Source organism: Eutrigla gurnardus (genome assembly GCF_963514095.1).
Source record: "Eutrigla gurnardus genome assembly, chromosome: 17".
Lineage (NCBI taxonomy): Eukaryota > Metazoa > Chordata > Actinopteri > Perciformes > Triglidae > Eutrigla > Eutrigla gurnardus.
Genome location: NC_139928.1, coordinates 17,231,188 through 17,246,329, shown reverse-complemented (window position 1 = coordinate 17,246,329; position 15,142 = coordinate 17,231,188). Strand labels below are relative to the sequence as shown.

General features: G+C 40.8%; 3 protein-coding genes and 1 long non-coding RNA gene across 5 annotated transcripts; 1 reads left to right on the top strand and 3 right to left on the bottom strand.

The window, feature by feature from the left end:
• Positions 1–370: 370 nt before the first annotated feature.
• LOC311027829 lies at positions 371–1,552 on the bottom strand. Its single transcript, XR_014598642.1, has 3 exons — positions 1,393–1,552; positions 523–715; positions 371–459 (listed from the first exon to the last, which is right to left on the bottom strand). It is a non-coding gene; the product is annotated as an uncharacterized lncRNA (long non-coding RNA).
• A 1,793-nt stretch (positions 1,553–3,345) lies between these two features.
• On the bottom strand, positions 3,346–4,855 carry LOC311028107 (uncharacterized protein). Its single transcript, XM_084032385.1, has 2 exons — positions 4,721–4,855; positions 3,346–4,122 (listed from the first exon to the last, which is right to left on the bottom strand). The coding sequence occupies exons 1-2, from the start codon at positions 4,778–4,780 to the stop codon at positions 3,745–3,747; spliced, it is 438 nt and encodes a 145-aa protein (XP_083888511.1). The 5' UTR covers positions 4,781–4,855; the 3' UTR covers positions 3,346–3,744.
• Positions 4,856–5,351: 496 nt separating this feature from the next.
• Positions 5,352–7,555, bottom strand: LOC311027944 (uncharacterized protein). The gene is made up of 2 exons (XM_084032169.1): positions 7,430–7,555; positions 5,352–5,908 (listed from the first exon to the last, which is right to left on the bottom strand). The coding sequence occupies exons 1-2, from the start codon at positions 7,493–7,495 to the stop codon at positions 5,537–5,539; spliced, it is 438 nt and encodes a 145-aa protein (XP_083888295.1). The 5' UTR covers positions 7,496–7,555; the 3' UTR covers positions 5,352–5,536.
• Positions 7,556–11,208: 3,653 nt separating this feature from the next.
• LOC311027846 (mediator of RNA polymerase II transcription subunit 30) lies at positions 11,209–15,046 on the top strand. Of its 2 annotated transcripts, none has more exons than XM_084032015.1 (5): positions 11,209–11,376; positions 11,750–11,981; positions 13,067–13,225; positions 13,369–13,458; positions 14,110–15,046. In XM_084032015.1, exons 2-5 carry the CDS (start codon positions 11,757–11,759, stop codon positions 14,203–14,205), a joined length of 570 nt encoding a protein of 189 aa, XP_083888141.1. In that variant the 5' UTR covers positions 11,209–11,376; positions 11,750–11,756; the 3' UTR covers positions 14,206–15,046. The 2 variants fall into 2 exon arrangements, with proteins under 2 accessions (XP_083888141.1, XP_083888142.1); XM_084032016.1 differs by having other exon boundaries at positions 11,244–11,263.
• The last annotated feature ends 96 nt before the right edge of the window (positions 15,047–15,142 follow it).

The following is a 15,142-nucleotide window of genomic DNA, read 5'->3' as shown; positions in this document are numbered from 1 at the left end:
TGGTGACACTACCTGCAGTCGTGGTTGAGGCGACTGTTGTAGTTGTAGTTGTGGGTTTAGGCGTGGTGACACTACCTGCAGTTGTGGTTGAGGCGACTGTTGTAGTTGTAGTTGTGGGTTTAGGCGTGGTCACATCACTTGCAGTAGTATTTTGGGCGACTGTTGTAGTTGTGGGTTTAGGCGTGGTGACACTACCTGCAGCAGTGGTTGAGGCGACTGTTGTAGTTGTAGTTGTAGTTGTGGGTTCAGGCGTGGTGACACTACCTGCAGCAGTGGTTGAGGCGACTGTTGTAGTTGTAGTTGTGGGTTTAGGCGTGGTGACACTACCTGCAGCAGTGGTTGAGGCGACTGTTGTAGTTGTAGTTGTGGGTTTAGGCGTGGTGACACTACCTGCAGCAGTGGTTGAGGCGACTGTTGTAGTTGTAGTTGTAGTTGTGGGTTTAGGCGTGGTGACACTACCTGCAGTTGTGGTTGGGGCGACTGTTGTAGTTGTAGTTGTGGGTTTAGGCGTGGTGACACTACCTGCAGTTGTGGTTGGGACGACTGTTGTAGTTGTAGGTGTAGTTGTGGGTTTAGATGTATTGGTAGAATCAGCTGTGGTCAAGGTCGAAGTGATGGTCGCAGATGTGTTTGAAGTGGTGGTTGTCAGGAAGATGGTTGTAGGCTTGGTCACAGTTGTATTTGTTGCTGGAACAGGAGTAGTGTTATCTTGAGCCTGATTGGGAAGAATCATTTAAATTAGTGTTTTTTAAGACAATTTCGAACTATTCTGTGCAGGTCCATTACATAAAATCCAAATAAAAATTCATTTCAATACCAGGTTGTAATGCCAATCTGTCACAAATGGACCTTATTTCATGTTTTTGCCCCATCTAATCACTAACCCTCATCTGTCCTGCAATCAGCTCATTCAGCGCTCCTGTGCCCATTTCACACCTGGTCCTCATTACCCTCATTAGCCACTCCGTCTTAAGTACTGCCGCAGATTCCCTAACCCTCTTCTTGAGTCATTGCAGCCGGGGGAAGGAATGCTTTTGCAAGGGCATTGTGAATCACCTTCATATTAGTCATCTCTGCTCTTTTGCCAACCTGAAATGTATTTCACCAGCACGCAAATCACATTTGTTCCACAAATAGGTTTTAAACACTGATGCTTCGTGACTGTATTATTTCAGAAAACTGTAATGATCAAATAATTGCCACAACACTTGGAAAGCGTATAACCTTGGGGACAAGTCAGCAGGCTGACTCAACCACACCCACTCTGCCAAGATTTTACTTATTGGTTTATTATGGATTATTAAATCAAAGTGCAAAAAGTCAATTCTACATTTGTATTCAGGCATTCTTTCTAAGAGAACAATTTTTTTTTTAAAGTGTTAAAGTCATTACCTTTCCTGATACCAGCAGAGCCAGTGTGCAGAATCCCAGAGCCAGTATCTTCATGGTGGAGAGGAGGCAGAAAGGTTTCTGAAAAAGTCCCGTTGAAAACACAAGGCAGGCGGGTGCGTTCTGTAGTGAGGTGTAGCTCTCCCGCTGTAACCTGGTCTCCTGCGACCTTCTTCTGGGAAACTGAGATGAAACTTTTTTTTGTTCTTGCTTTTATACCAAAATATCACGTTCCACGAGGGGAAGGTGTGAATTTATGACGTCCAGTTGGACCTGGATCCAGGAAGTTGTTTGGGATGATTGTGTGTGTGTGTGTGTGTGTGTGCGTGCGTGTGTGTGTGTGTGTGTGTGTGTGTGTGTGTGTGTGTGTGTGTGTGTGTGTGTGTGTGTGTGTGTGTGTGAAGTTCATGCTTTTATGGTCTATGTACTTCGCACTAATAATAAGTGCTCACCATTGTCATGGAACTCTAAATTTCTAAGTTAAAACGTATTAATTTAAAGCAATAAAACATTAAAGCGGTTTGACATTTCTTTTATGTTAAAAGGAAATCCCCTCCAGATAATCCTTCGGTCACTGCTCACTTTCATCGACCCCAAACTAACATTCACATGTACTACACTTTGCATGTTAGAGCACCTTGCAACTTTAGTAAACATTATATATATATATATATATATATATATATATATATATAGTGATAGAAAATATTTCACAGTGATAGAAAATATTATTCTCACTTCTCATGTGACGTTGACAAGTGGTTTAATTTTTAACCATAAACAAATGTGTCCTGAACTTCTATACACCGCACTAGTTTCCCTGTAGTGATACAGCTTCATGTTAATCTATTATAGACATCCGTCAGTTCTGACCAGCCATTTGAAGCAGGTAGTTATCATGAAATATAAAATTTTGAACATTTCCTCCTTTGTTCTGGTCAATAATTGACGTTGAAGTCAACATTACACATTACAATATAATTTCCGTGTGTGTGTGTGTGTGTGTGTGTGTGATAGTTTAAATTGCAGGATAAATCATTGTTAAGATTTTTGTTCCAGAAAAATCCTTGACGCGCTGAGCCAGTCTCCACACTCTGCTACCGAGAGACTTGAATCCGCATTTTATGGCTTTTTTCGGGGGTTGTTTTATTTATATTTTATTACATTTTTTTAGCGGGAGCATCCCAAAGCATAAATTACACTTTTGATTATTGAAACCCTTTTTTCCCACTTCACCTGCTGACTCACTACTCACTCATGCATATTTAATCTGTTCTTCTGTCATGATTTATTGGGCTATATCACCAGTGTGGTATTTAAATCTGCCGTTTTAAGGCAAATATGAGAAGAGTTGTGATGTTAAGGATTGAATATTGATATCAAATTCATGCATTCAGGCACAGATGTGGTCAAGACTATTTGCTGACCTTCAAAGCGAGCATCAGAATGGAGAAGAAAGGTGGTTTAAGTGACTTTGAACGTGACATGGTTGTTGGAGCCAGTTGGGCTGGTTTGATTTCAGAAACTCCTGATCTTCTTACCATCTCTGAGGTTTACAGAGGAAGATCCAGTAAGCAGCAGTTCTCTGACTGTAAAAGGCTCGTTGATGGCAGAGAGTACTCAGTAAATAAGCACTTGAGCCTCTCTGAACACACGACGCGTGGAACAGAGAAGACCACAAAGACAATCCGTCATTTTAATTTGTTTTCACTCTGTTTATTCAATGTTTATACCAAGAAAAATGTACAAATAACTACACTTATACACACACACATGGGAAAGGGTTGCTTTCAACACGCCTACCACAGTGTCATATTTAAAGGTCATATTGATAACAGTTTTATTTAAACAAATTATTTAAAAAAAACTAATAAATCGAAAGAACTTTTAAAAAGATGCAGAATCAAAGTTTAATTGTGAATTAATCATTTAAAAAAAATTTGACGGGTCCAAAATTACTGTTTTGTTTACCTCTGTGTAGATGTGTGAGTGTGGCTAGGGCTTCAAGGCTTGTGAGCCAATAGAATAACGACGTTGGTATCACGTGGTAACTCTGATGTCAGGGGTCAAGAGCATCGAGCAACAGCTGTGTTGTGACTGAATGCAATGGAAGGAAAAAGAAATGCAATGGAAGGGGGGAGTGCGAGTGAGACATCTAGTGGCCAGATGTTATCAATGTTGTCAATAGCACCTTTAATAAATATTAAATAAAGTATTTTCACGGACCAACAAATATGCCTACAGTACGTAGAAAGTGTAAATAAGATTGAGGATATGTCACCTTCCGTGTCAGGCAGCAGTAAAGAAAGAAAAAAGCTCAGGTTTGCAGCGTGTTCAACAGGAGGCTACTGCGGTTTAAAACCCCTTCCAGCTCTGAGCCTGAAGAGGGCGCTCAATCACAAGTGCTTGAAGAGCGAGCGACACAAAGAGCAGACCTACAGACGCAGAGATGTGCCTCTGTCCGCTCTTTGAGGGCGAGCCACCCGTTGGCTTCATCGACGCGGGTCCGTTCGCCATTGCCGTGGTGGCAGAGCCGGGTTTGATCGCCGTGGTGCGGGTGGGTTTGGATGACGTGGTGCGGGTGGGTTTGTCTGATGTGGAGTCGGCGGGGTTGGGTCTCCCAGGTTCTTTGTTTTCCTCCTCCTTGTTGTTGTCGTTGACAGTGGTTCTGTATTTCAACGGCCCGGATGAAGTAGGGGGTTTATTGGATGTCCTTGCTGTCCCCTCTTCTGTCTGTGTGATGAGTGAAGGACAGAGGATGAGACAAATACATATTTATGACAGAACATGGTATTTCATGCTATGGAGCAGTCAATAAGTTTAATTTGTTACAGGACTCTATCTCTCTCTGACCTTCAATTAGTCCTCAACTCGCAAAAAAACACAAGAGCTAAATATGTTGATTTTTACAAAACTTCCGATTTTTTACTGTTGATGGCTCTCCTCTAGAGAGAGACACTGAATATAAATATCTAGCCGTGGCTTGATGAGAAGCTCTCATTCAAGATCCATATTGACTGCCTCGCCTCCAGCACCAGGAGTGGTGGGCTTTCTATACAGAAACAGGAGAAATAAGGAGTCCCAAATAAACCCTTCTGACAGGCGAAAACCCTCTTACACCTGCAAAATAATGTCAATTATATCGTGAAAATGAATGCATGTTCTAATTTTGCATTGATTGATAATAAAAAACAAACAAAGGGAGATTTTTGTTTAAATCTCAGAGTTATTTGAAGGACTTAATAAAAGTTTAGTTTATTTAATAGGTTTTTCCCCCACGCTTTGCGTACATGGTTCCCTCTATCTACTGTTCACTGAAGAGGATCTCTACCTTTGCACGGATGAATCCCAGCAGAGCCAGAGAAAACAGCCCCAGGACAAGATACCTCATGTTGGATCAGATGAGAGATGATTTCCTGTTGAGGACAGACAGCTGGAGATTTCTTGTAAAGCTTTTTTCCTTCTTTTTTTTAACTTCCTGATGTGGTCGTTACACTTGTGTGTTTGCCGAGAGTTTTGTAAAAATGTGTTTTTTGCCCCGAGGCTGGCCTTTTTATAAAGGTATTCAGATTTTTCACCTGATACCCGTCTTGCCTCTGTCTCCACCCAAGCAATTGACCACACATGCAAAACCACACATTGAGCAAGCTGTAACAGACAACCTTTCCTTTTTTGGGGGGAAAAAAACTCACCTGAAACACTGTTCTTATGGTGTAAGCAGAGTGGTGGTTCAGCCTGAATTTGAATGTCTAAATACAATGGGGGTATCTTTTTTTCACATCGAAACCAAAATGCAAATGGGGTCGGCAGTGGCCGACATTTTAATTTGTCTTAGTAGGAAAAGCACAAGCGAAGCTGATAACATTAACGATTCCAGTGAGCCAGCATCCACAACACTTCACTACAACTATATGTTTTTCCACTTTGAAAGAAATACAGTCCAACGGTTCTTTAATTAGCATTTTATTTGCCAAAACTTCCAGAGAAATGTCATATCCTGTGTCTATGTTTGCTTACATCTTCAGCATGGCGTTAAACGTCTTATATATGAGATTGTGTGGAACAGTCGTGATCAAAACTAGAAAATAATTAAAAAAAATAAAGCAAAATTGCATTAAATATGGTATGACAGACACGGTGAGAGCCGTCAGCCCATCAGAAGAAACATGGCGGTCACCAGGAGCTGACTGCAGGGCCGGAACAAAGAGGCCAACGTCCCAGCTGACGATGTGGGGCCGGGGGTCCCAGTGGTCCTGGCCGGCGACGTGGCTCCGACGGACTTGGTGGGCTGCTGAGACGTGGACGTGGTGGTCATCGTGTGTGTGGAGGCGGTCGGGCTGGTGGAGCTGGTCTGTGCTGGGTGGTTTGTGGTGGTCCGGTCAGTGGTGTTGTGCCCGGTCGTTGGTGTGGTTGCCGTTGCCGTTGCCATTTCCGTTGCTGTTGTGTTGCTAACAGCCGTTGCGTTGGTGATGCCGGTCAAGGTTGTATTCGTGCAGGATGGACAAGGTGTCACTGTCTCCTGGCAAGAGAAAACATCGCACAAGAGACGTTTTTTGGAGTTGGAGTAGAGTATTTTTAGCCATTCAGATAGTATAACTATAGCAATTTCAGTCTGTGTGTCAAATCAGGAAGTAGTTAGCCTAGCTTAGCATAAATACTGGAGGCTCGGTCCCACCGAGAAAGTGAAAAAGTAGCCTCGTCAACACCTGTAAAGCTGTCTTATTTACATATTATATCTGTTGGGAGTTCCATATCTGCCTGGCACTTTTGTGAATATCAGGGAGAGCCAGTCAGAGGCAGAGTAGGGCGGGTCATGCCTTTGCATATTGAAAAAAAGAAATAGTTCTAGTGCGTAACTTGGGTATTGCTAATATGCTAACCACAGACAAACAGATGACCCGAGTTCACTCCACCCAAAAAAAGTAAAACTATTCCAGTAGATTTCATGCTGCGGTTGATTTCTTTAATTTTTTTTTAGGTTTTATTTTTGTGTCATGAGCCCACCAATGAAATGCCTCCACTGTATAGGAGTCATGTCAGAAACAGAACTATTTAGACTTGGGCAAATAAAATCAGAACCATCTGCATGGATCGACACCACGAAGCCGAGAAGAAAGAAGATGTAACTTTGGTGAATCAACTCTTTAAGAAAAAAAACAAAACAGAAAGGAACAACAAATAAAATGATATTCTAGTTAGATAAATTCTCTTCCCACCCTGCTTATTATTTCCTGCATGTATTCTATATAGTCAGCCATAGATGAAGCTGCAGCACGGCGTGTCTCTGCACCAAATCATTGGTAGCCGCTCCATGCAAAGTTCAAGCACCTGCTGCTCCGGGTGAGTACACGAGGCATGGACACATTAACCTTTTGCATATTGCCGTGGTGGACATAGAGGCCTGCGGTACAACGTATTGTCCCACGGTTTATCTGCATCCGTCTCCTCGTTGTATTCAGTCCAAACCTTCACTTTATTTTCCCCCGCTGGGTCATATCTAGTTTATCTGGGAACAGGAGCGCTCCCGTGCCTGGCACTGAATGGCTCCCTCCAGCAAATGAAAAAGATTAGTGATTGAAGTTGCTGTAATTTATTCTGTTTCACAGAATCGTAGCAGCGGAGAGGAGCTATAAATACATTCTCCTGGTCATTATTACGCAGATGAACGGTGTCAAATTCAACATGATGACTTTCATCCGTCTTCAGAGGGAATTGTACAAAAGGTTAATGTAACCCATTGATTATCCCTCGCAGTGATTGCAGTTTTTTTTCTTTACAGATGGTTACGAATTAGACGATCACACAAAATCAACCACCGCTTCCAAGACGGAGAATGAGCTTGAAATAAATCAAAACAGGAAAATCCATTTCATCCTAATTTACCTCCATTTGCCTAGACTTTGAGATTTGATATTTAAATGTTTCATTCAGCCCGGACTCATTTGACTGGGATCACAATTAAGCCAGAAAACAAGAGTCGCCTGTGCTCCAAACGCTGATCACCCTGATTTTTAAACCTGCTGTCCAAAGTGAGCCTTACCTCAGAGCAGCCGAGTAACATGAAGTACAAGCAGACAGACAGGACCAGCATCCTTGTTTTCTCCATCGTGGGCCTCAGCGTGGACTTCACAGCCGTCCCCACCTTCCTGTCCCTGCTTTTATACCCACCTGCCTCCATAACAATGGTGCTGATAACTGTTAGGGGGAGGGAGAGAAAAAACAACATGCACTCCACCCTGAAGCATTTCAACTTCACCTGCACTCAAAAAGACGGCAGACAGATTCAATGTGATGTATATCTGTGCAAGTCCTACATTGTGTTTATTATATACAATGTCTTTTCTATAAAACTGGGGCTGTATTTTGGTTTTATCTCCCCTAATTACTTCCCACTTCAGCCCTGGAGATTAAATCACACTGATGAAACAATGCCAGGGTTTTGGAAACCGTGGACTGTCCAATAACATACAGTAGACTCTTACAGGATATATTATATCACCATATTTACCCCGGCTTAACTTGATTGTTGAAAGATGTTGAAAGTTATTCTAAGAAGGCGATTGTGTATGCCTTTTATCTTTCATTAGTTATTATGTGTTAGAAAATAAAACTCAAATTTCGCACCTTTTACATAAAACATTAAAAATTTACATTAAAATAAAGTGTCTATAATGAGTATTTTATATTCTATTTTGTTTGGTTTTCCCTCTCACTGCATTTTGTGAGGTAACTTTTCTTGCTCTGACTAACTTTTGAGAAGTTAATGAGTTAACAAGAAGTTACATAACGTTGTTCCAGCACTACTTTGGGAGTTGTGTGTTTTGGATTTTTATTCAAACCATCATTGTGAACTCATAATTACAGGTTGTGAATGTGGGAGCTAGATCTATTACATTGACTTGAAACAGATGATTCAATTACACTGAGATAATGAAAAAAAACAACAATTTAATATGATTTTTGATTGCTTATGAGATTTAATAGTGTAGAGAATAAACACAGAATTAATTTCCCTCCATTCCACAATCAGAGAACAAAAGTTTAACCAAACATTTAAATAAATCATTAGGACTTAATTACTTATGTTCAAAAGAAAAACTTGATTTATTCATTATTTGTTGTTAATCCTTATTTTTGCCAAGGAGTGTAAGCTGGCGTTGACAGTGCATTTTGATGGAAACCGAAACTGTTAACTCTTCATATTTAACTGTTCAAGCAAGCTCAGATAAACTTGTGGGGAGAAAAGTAAATGTAATTCTGCTAAAAAGCAGATGGAATGTAACCACAGAAACCTGTCGTTAAAGGCTTGCAGGGTTTCTCTGATAACACAGGAATTCTACTCCTTTTTCAACCCCAAAAAACATAATTGAATTTGTACGGAGAATACTTTAGGCGCTTTATCATGCAAACAAAGCAACGATGCTCTTTGCACATGTGCATGAAATAACAACATTTAGGCACTTTCAAATAAATATCAATATTACATGTTTGGCAGAACACTGGCTGTGGTTTGAGTTTACCGATGTTTTGACTTTTTAAAGATACAACTTATCTTCCAGTGAAACTTCAACTTATCTACTTTAAGGCAAAGCAAACAGACGGGCCCTCCCGTTTACACTTTATAGGGTTGAAGACGACAGAGGGTGTGACAGAGAGCTGGGACTCTGTGTGGCACACATTACATCTAGATTAGGACCATACAGATTCCCAAGTCGCTACTTAAATCACGCTTTCCTCCGATCATCATCGACCTCAAGGACGGAGAGGAAAACTACACCTGTGCGTGTAGCAGGTTGTTCTGTCGGCTGCGAGGGCACAGCCGAGCCTTTGTGGCGCTTTATCAGCCGTGTTATCGCCACTCTGCATATTTCCTGCTATCCGGTATTACAGATAACCCAGTGCCCCTCGTCATCAGTGCTACTGCCTTCAATTCACCACACGACTATGTAACTGTTAGTAGGATGAGCTCATTCCTCAAGGCCTTGCTCTGATATTGAATATGTTACTGGCCCCTTCCATATCACATCGTAAAAATATTTTATTGTCTTGTGGGTTGACAGGAATTTGGCCATAAAGGTGAGATAATGCACTCAAAGGGAGGAGGGGTCTTGTTGTAAACATTTATATTACATCAGACATGTTCACATACAGTTAAATTGCAAAACTCTAGAGGACACACTGCAAGAATGAACAATGACGTATGGAAGAGGGCAATGATGATCTTATCACACCCTGAAGAGAAGATTCCTCACAGTTTTCATGGGATGTACATAGTATTTTTTACCAGCAAGTGACGCATGCAAAATATAGCATATAGGGAAGAAAGTAGTAGTCGTATTCATATGTTTTTTTTATTATTTTCGTTTGAGGTAAAGTATTTGTCTGTATATCCCCTGACTGCCAACAAAAAAATCTATATATATAAAAAAAGAGTCAAATTATGATTTTTATTAGACCCCAAAGATACGTTGAATAATACCATTCCTATATATATAGTTGTTCTTACATCCATTGTTATTGTTTTATTTATTTGTATTTCTCTGGAGGTAAAGTATTTGTAGTTGTGTTCTGTAAATCTCCCGGCTGCCAATGAGTCAAACAAAAGCATAAAAATGTTAAGAAAAAAAAACACAAACTGAGGAAGAAGCCAATGTGCTGCTGGGATGACTATCCCCTTCTGCTCCTTGTCATCAGCGTGTGTGTTCTTTTTCATGCTTGCCAACTTAATCTCCCTCAGGATACTTTAAAGGTTCAAGCTGACCTTCTGCAGTGAACACACGTGACCATTATGAAAATAGTGAAGTAGTCTACAGAAACAAAAAGGGGGAAGGCCTAATAAAACCTCCCAACAGTTCACAGTACAGAGGACTGACTGCAGTGACAGAGCAGAGCGGGGAAAGTAAAAATAGCTTGGCTTTCAGCTTCACAATCAATTTTGCAGGGTTTTTATTTCTGCTTCTTGCCAGTTTTCTTTGCACTACGCTTGAGTCGATACATTCTGACCTTGGAGGGTATTTAAAATATATGAAAATACAGACAGATTCTTTCTTCTTTGACGCTTGGAAATATATTCTAAACTAAACTTTATTAGGTCGAAAACTGATTTGTGTTTGTAAAGGTTAACAAAGGACATTTTAAACTATAATCCACACCGCAAAATGTACTTCCTTTAACATTTTGGCCCGTCACAGTGGGTGCAACCTTTTGATCTTATGTAAACCACAGATAAAATCAACCACACTGTTTTAACAAATAAAGAAAGCAAGTCAACACATGAATGATAAATGACTTGCCACTAGCAAATCTCATTGGGCTGGCTGGGCTTCAAGGCAAAGTCTCTCTCATATGACCTTCATTATGGCCCCGAAAGTCTATTATTATTATTATTATTATTATTATTATTATTATTATTATTATTATTATTATTATTATTATTAATAAAAACTGTAGATTAGAAATATATCATTTCTATGTGTCCAAGAAAACAAATAAATGTATATCTTCAATTATTCTGTGAAACAGAATAAGCAGTATTGTAAATGAAGTAGGTAACTCTAAAACGCTCTGTACACATTAATGTACCATTAATATTAATCCAATAATACAATATGAAATACAGAAACACTATCATGGGGCATTATTTTCAGTACTAAAGTACATTTGCTGATAAATTATAATTTCGTACTCTGAATACAGGACTTTTACTTGAGTATTTTACTTTTGCTGAAAGGATCTGAATACTTTCAATATCACTGTGTTGTAGTACATTTACTCAATCTGTCTCCATCTAGCGGTGGGAAATGTGTCTGTCACCGGAAGTGACGCAATGAAAACAATAACGTGCGGCGCTTTCTGAAAGAAATCCGTGGGAAAGGTCTCATTATGTTTTATTTAAAATAATAAACAAGCCAGCGTTTTTTTTGGTGCCATTACTAGAACAACCCGGGGATATTTGAACGGCGCTAACACGTAAAGAAGTTGATTTAAGTAAGCGGTTTTCAGCACTCTTCGCCAGCTAGTTAGCTAACGGCTAGTTAGCTGGCTAGCGGCTAACTAGCTAGCCTCTGTGTGTTTTTACATTAATGTTAGCTTTTTAGGCTAGTCTGTTTAGCCACCAATATTAGCTTTTGTCTGTCAGTAATGCGTCCGATAATAGACGTTTTTACTCTGTGGCGTATCAATAACACTATATATGTAAAGGAGTGTTACGTCGTCGGGGCTTTATGTAAAATTCTCATTTTTGAAACTCAGTTATTCTAACGAACTAGCTTTTGTTGACATTTATTTGTGACATCAGCACTTGTCAAGTTCTGAATGCTGCATGGACGTGATGCGTCTCTTCTCATGCCTTTTACTGTAGATTTGTGATGGCAGCCTCGTTACCTCAGAAGCCAGGGATGGCAGGGATGCCCCCTCAGCAGCAGCCCCACCTGCCCCCCAGCGCTGCCTCGGCCGCGGGTCAGCAACCCATGCCGCCCCAGGGAGCCCTGAGAGAGATCTCCCCGGTGTTCCTCTGTCGGATCGGACAGGAGACTGTCCAGGATATCGTCACTCGAACCATGGAGATCTTCCAGATCACAAGAGCTACGCAGGTAACCTCAGATAAATGAATGGCACATTTTGAATGAAGGGTTACACTGTTATAGTGATGGAGCACGTGGCTAACATTTGAAAAATAATAGATTTATTTTAGTGGGAAGCCTGTTCTGTTTTTATTAAGTCAAGAGAGAAGGGTCGGTATGATAACTTCTTAGGTGGTATTACTGTTGCATTGGACCTAAAGGTTTTGTAATATGTATAATATATTGTAGTGCTGATGGACTAATTATTTAATTATTGATTTTGCTGTTGTTGACAAAATAATCTCAACTCAAGGTCCTCTTCCTTGTTTGTTCTGGAGCTTTTGGTCATATTATATGGCCCTCATCAGTAGATTAAATTTGCACAGTTTTGACGAAAACTAGATTTTTTTAGCAGGTAAAAATAATACGTAAATTTTATAAAAGTAATTTTAATAATTATTTATTATGTTAAGTTTTTCATCAATTGTTTTTGGAAAATAATGCAAATCCTGGATTCACAATTCCATTTTAACTTCATAAGTTTAGTTTTCATTGCATTAGCTACTGTGAGAAAACTCCACTATATGTTAAAAGTGCAGCCAGTAAGTACTGCCATCTGGTCGTGACCTGCTCTTGTCAGGTGTGTGCGGATGTTAAGTGAACGGCTGCTGTATTTCTAGTTTACAGGGTTCCTCTATTGTCTGTCGGTCTGCATTCGTCCCGTCCTCCTCTCTGGCGTATCTGCTTGGCGTGCTCGTCAGCATGTGTCTCACTCACCCTTCCATTCACTTGATCTGTGTGTCTAATTGTCTCTCACTGGACTCACCAGCTTGTCCTCGTCCATTAAATTGAGCAAATGTATTTTTCCCACACTGAATATTCTCAGAGAAAAGGAGCTGCATTAGGACCATCGACTCATTGACTTGAGTTGTCATGCGTTTCGCACAGGCTCGACACATCACCACCCACACTATTAAACCAAGGAGGGGGATTTTTGACAGTGTCTTCCAGTATCAGCTTTGAACAGGAAATTGAGAGTAAAAATGAAAACGCCTAGACTTTGACGCTGAACTCAAAATGTAACGGTTAAACTGTGCCGTGTGTCTTTGATGCAGCTTCCCAATGGCGTGACCCAGAGCCAGGCGATGTACCAGGACCGCTTTGGGAAGCTCCAGGAACACCTACGGCAGCTCGCCCTGCTCTTCAGAAAGCTCCGGCTCCTGTACGAACGCTGTGTGGAGATGACCTCTGACCTGCAGGAGGAGCCATCAGAGGTCAGTAAGGTGCCCTGGATTTCTACTTTGATAAACGTTTGTTTTTTTGTATTTGTCTTGAGTATGAAAGTCCAATGCGTTCATAGACCGGAGGGAGAAAACCAATGAGTAATTGTTTGTGTGTGTGGATTCTGTGTCCTCAGCTTCTCCCGTATGTTGGAGAGGAGCTAGTTTCTGTCAAAGTGGAGCCCTGCAGTTCTGCTGTCAACCAGGAGAGGAAAGAAGTTCTCGAGGTGTGTTCCTGTTTCCATAATAATGACTTCACACACATTTTCTGCATTGGACCGAGGTGCTGTTGTAATATAATCAGTAGTTATCCTGCAGGTAACGAATGCACTAATACATAAAAGACTCTAAAGTAATTACAGATTGGTGGAATGTGCCTCGTATTGCAGGATATTGAAGTGACACTTGGTCTAGCGAAATATAAAGAGTATTTAAGTCCAACGCTGCTGCAACTCCTTGAATAACATGAACATACTGTTTATTAAATGTGCTATTTAAACAGCGTGGGCTTCTCATTCGGCCTTCAAAGAACACTGAGCAAGGCATAATGTCCCCCACAATCCCCTCTAGATGGCAGTGTTTACACAGGCGTGGGTGAATTGCAGAATCTATGCATCACATGCAGTAATTAAATTTAAAATCAGGGTGTTGGTTTTGTTAGAGCCAATACTCCAGCGAGATGAAGATTTGAGTGGAAAAGTTTGCCCGAGGCTGACAAGTTGTTTGTTTAATTAACAACATAGTTAGTAGCAAATCTAGCAGGTATGACCATAAATTACAATAATGAATAATTATGTGAGTGAACTAGGTTCTGCCATTTCTTTAATCGATGTTGGCCAACGTGAAAGCTTAGATCTGTCTTTCTGGTCCGCCTGCAGAAGGTACGTCAGAAGAACCACGAGATGAAGGTTCTGATGGATCAGATGAGGAACCTGCTGTGGGACGTCAACGCCATGCTGACGCTCAGGAAGTGATGGATCCACTAGATCCACTCCCTTTGAAGAAGAAATGAAAAGGTGAAATGAGGGAATTTCTCTTTGATCTGGAACGTGGGAGCTTTCATTTAAGTGCACCTCCTTTTGGCACTCCATCACTGAAACTCACGAGTCACTTACCGTTCACCCACAAGCTCCTGTGTTTATGATGTATTATACTGACGTTGTTTAGGGGGGGAACTATTCATTTTGATAGTTAATGAAAGCTAAAAAAAACCTGATACACTCTCTACTCCATGAATAATTCTCTTTATGTAGAAGGCAGCTGACAACTGGGGTTTGTTTGCCAAGTGCGTGACAATGTGTCACTATGTTTATTCAAATAAGTTATGGGCTCCTGTTTTAGTGTTTAAATAATGAGTTGAAACCTGTGTTGCCTCAGGTAAGAACAAAGAAAAAAAGAAAGTTTTCTTTAAAATGTTGTATTCACGGTGTCTATCCCCCCCCGGGTGCTGAGTCGACAACCAGGCGGACTTGAATTCATTGCAGGTAATTCTTCCGGAAAAAGCACAGAAGCCGATCTGACGACGACTGTGTTTCGCTATATGAACAACTGGCCGTGTTCTGTTCCGTCAGTTGTAAAAACACTACGAGTTTGGAATTCAAATGAGCCCATTGGCAGCTATGTATCTCAGGTGCTTTGTAAATAAGTGTGTGTGTGCTTAATGAGATTAGTTTCCTGAGTGCTAGACAGCACACCTGTTTGCCCTGAGGGTGTTGAGACTTGCTTGCCTGTGAATTTATTTTTCTAAACCGAGGGACAAAATGTAGGCCTGCCGGGTCATTTACTGTTTTTTTTATAAAATAAACTTTTTTTTAAGCAAAAGTGCTTTGAGTTTATTCTTTTAAATACTGCTTCTAGAAGCTCAGACTTTGCAGTCATTGTTTCTGCCCCGAGGGTCGATGTGGGAATGCG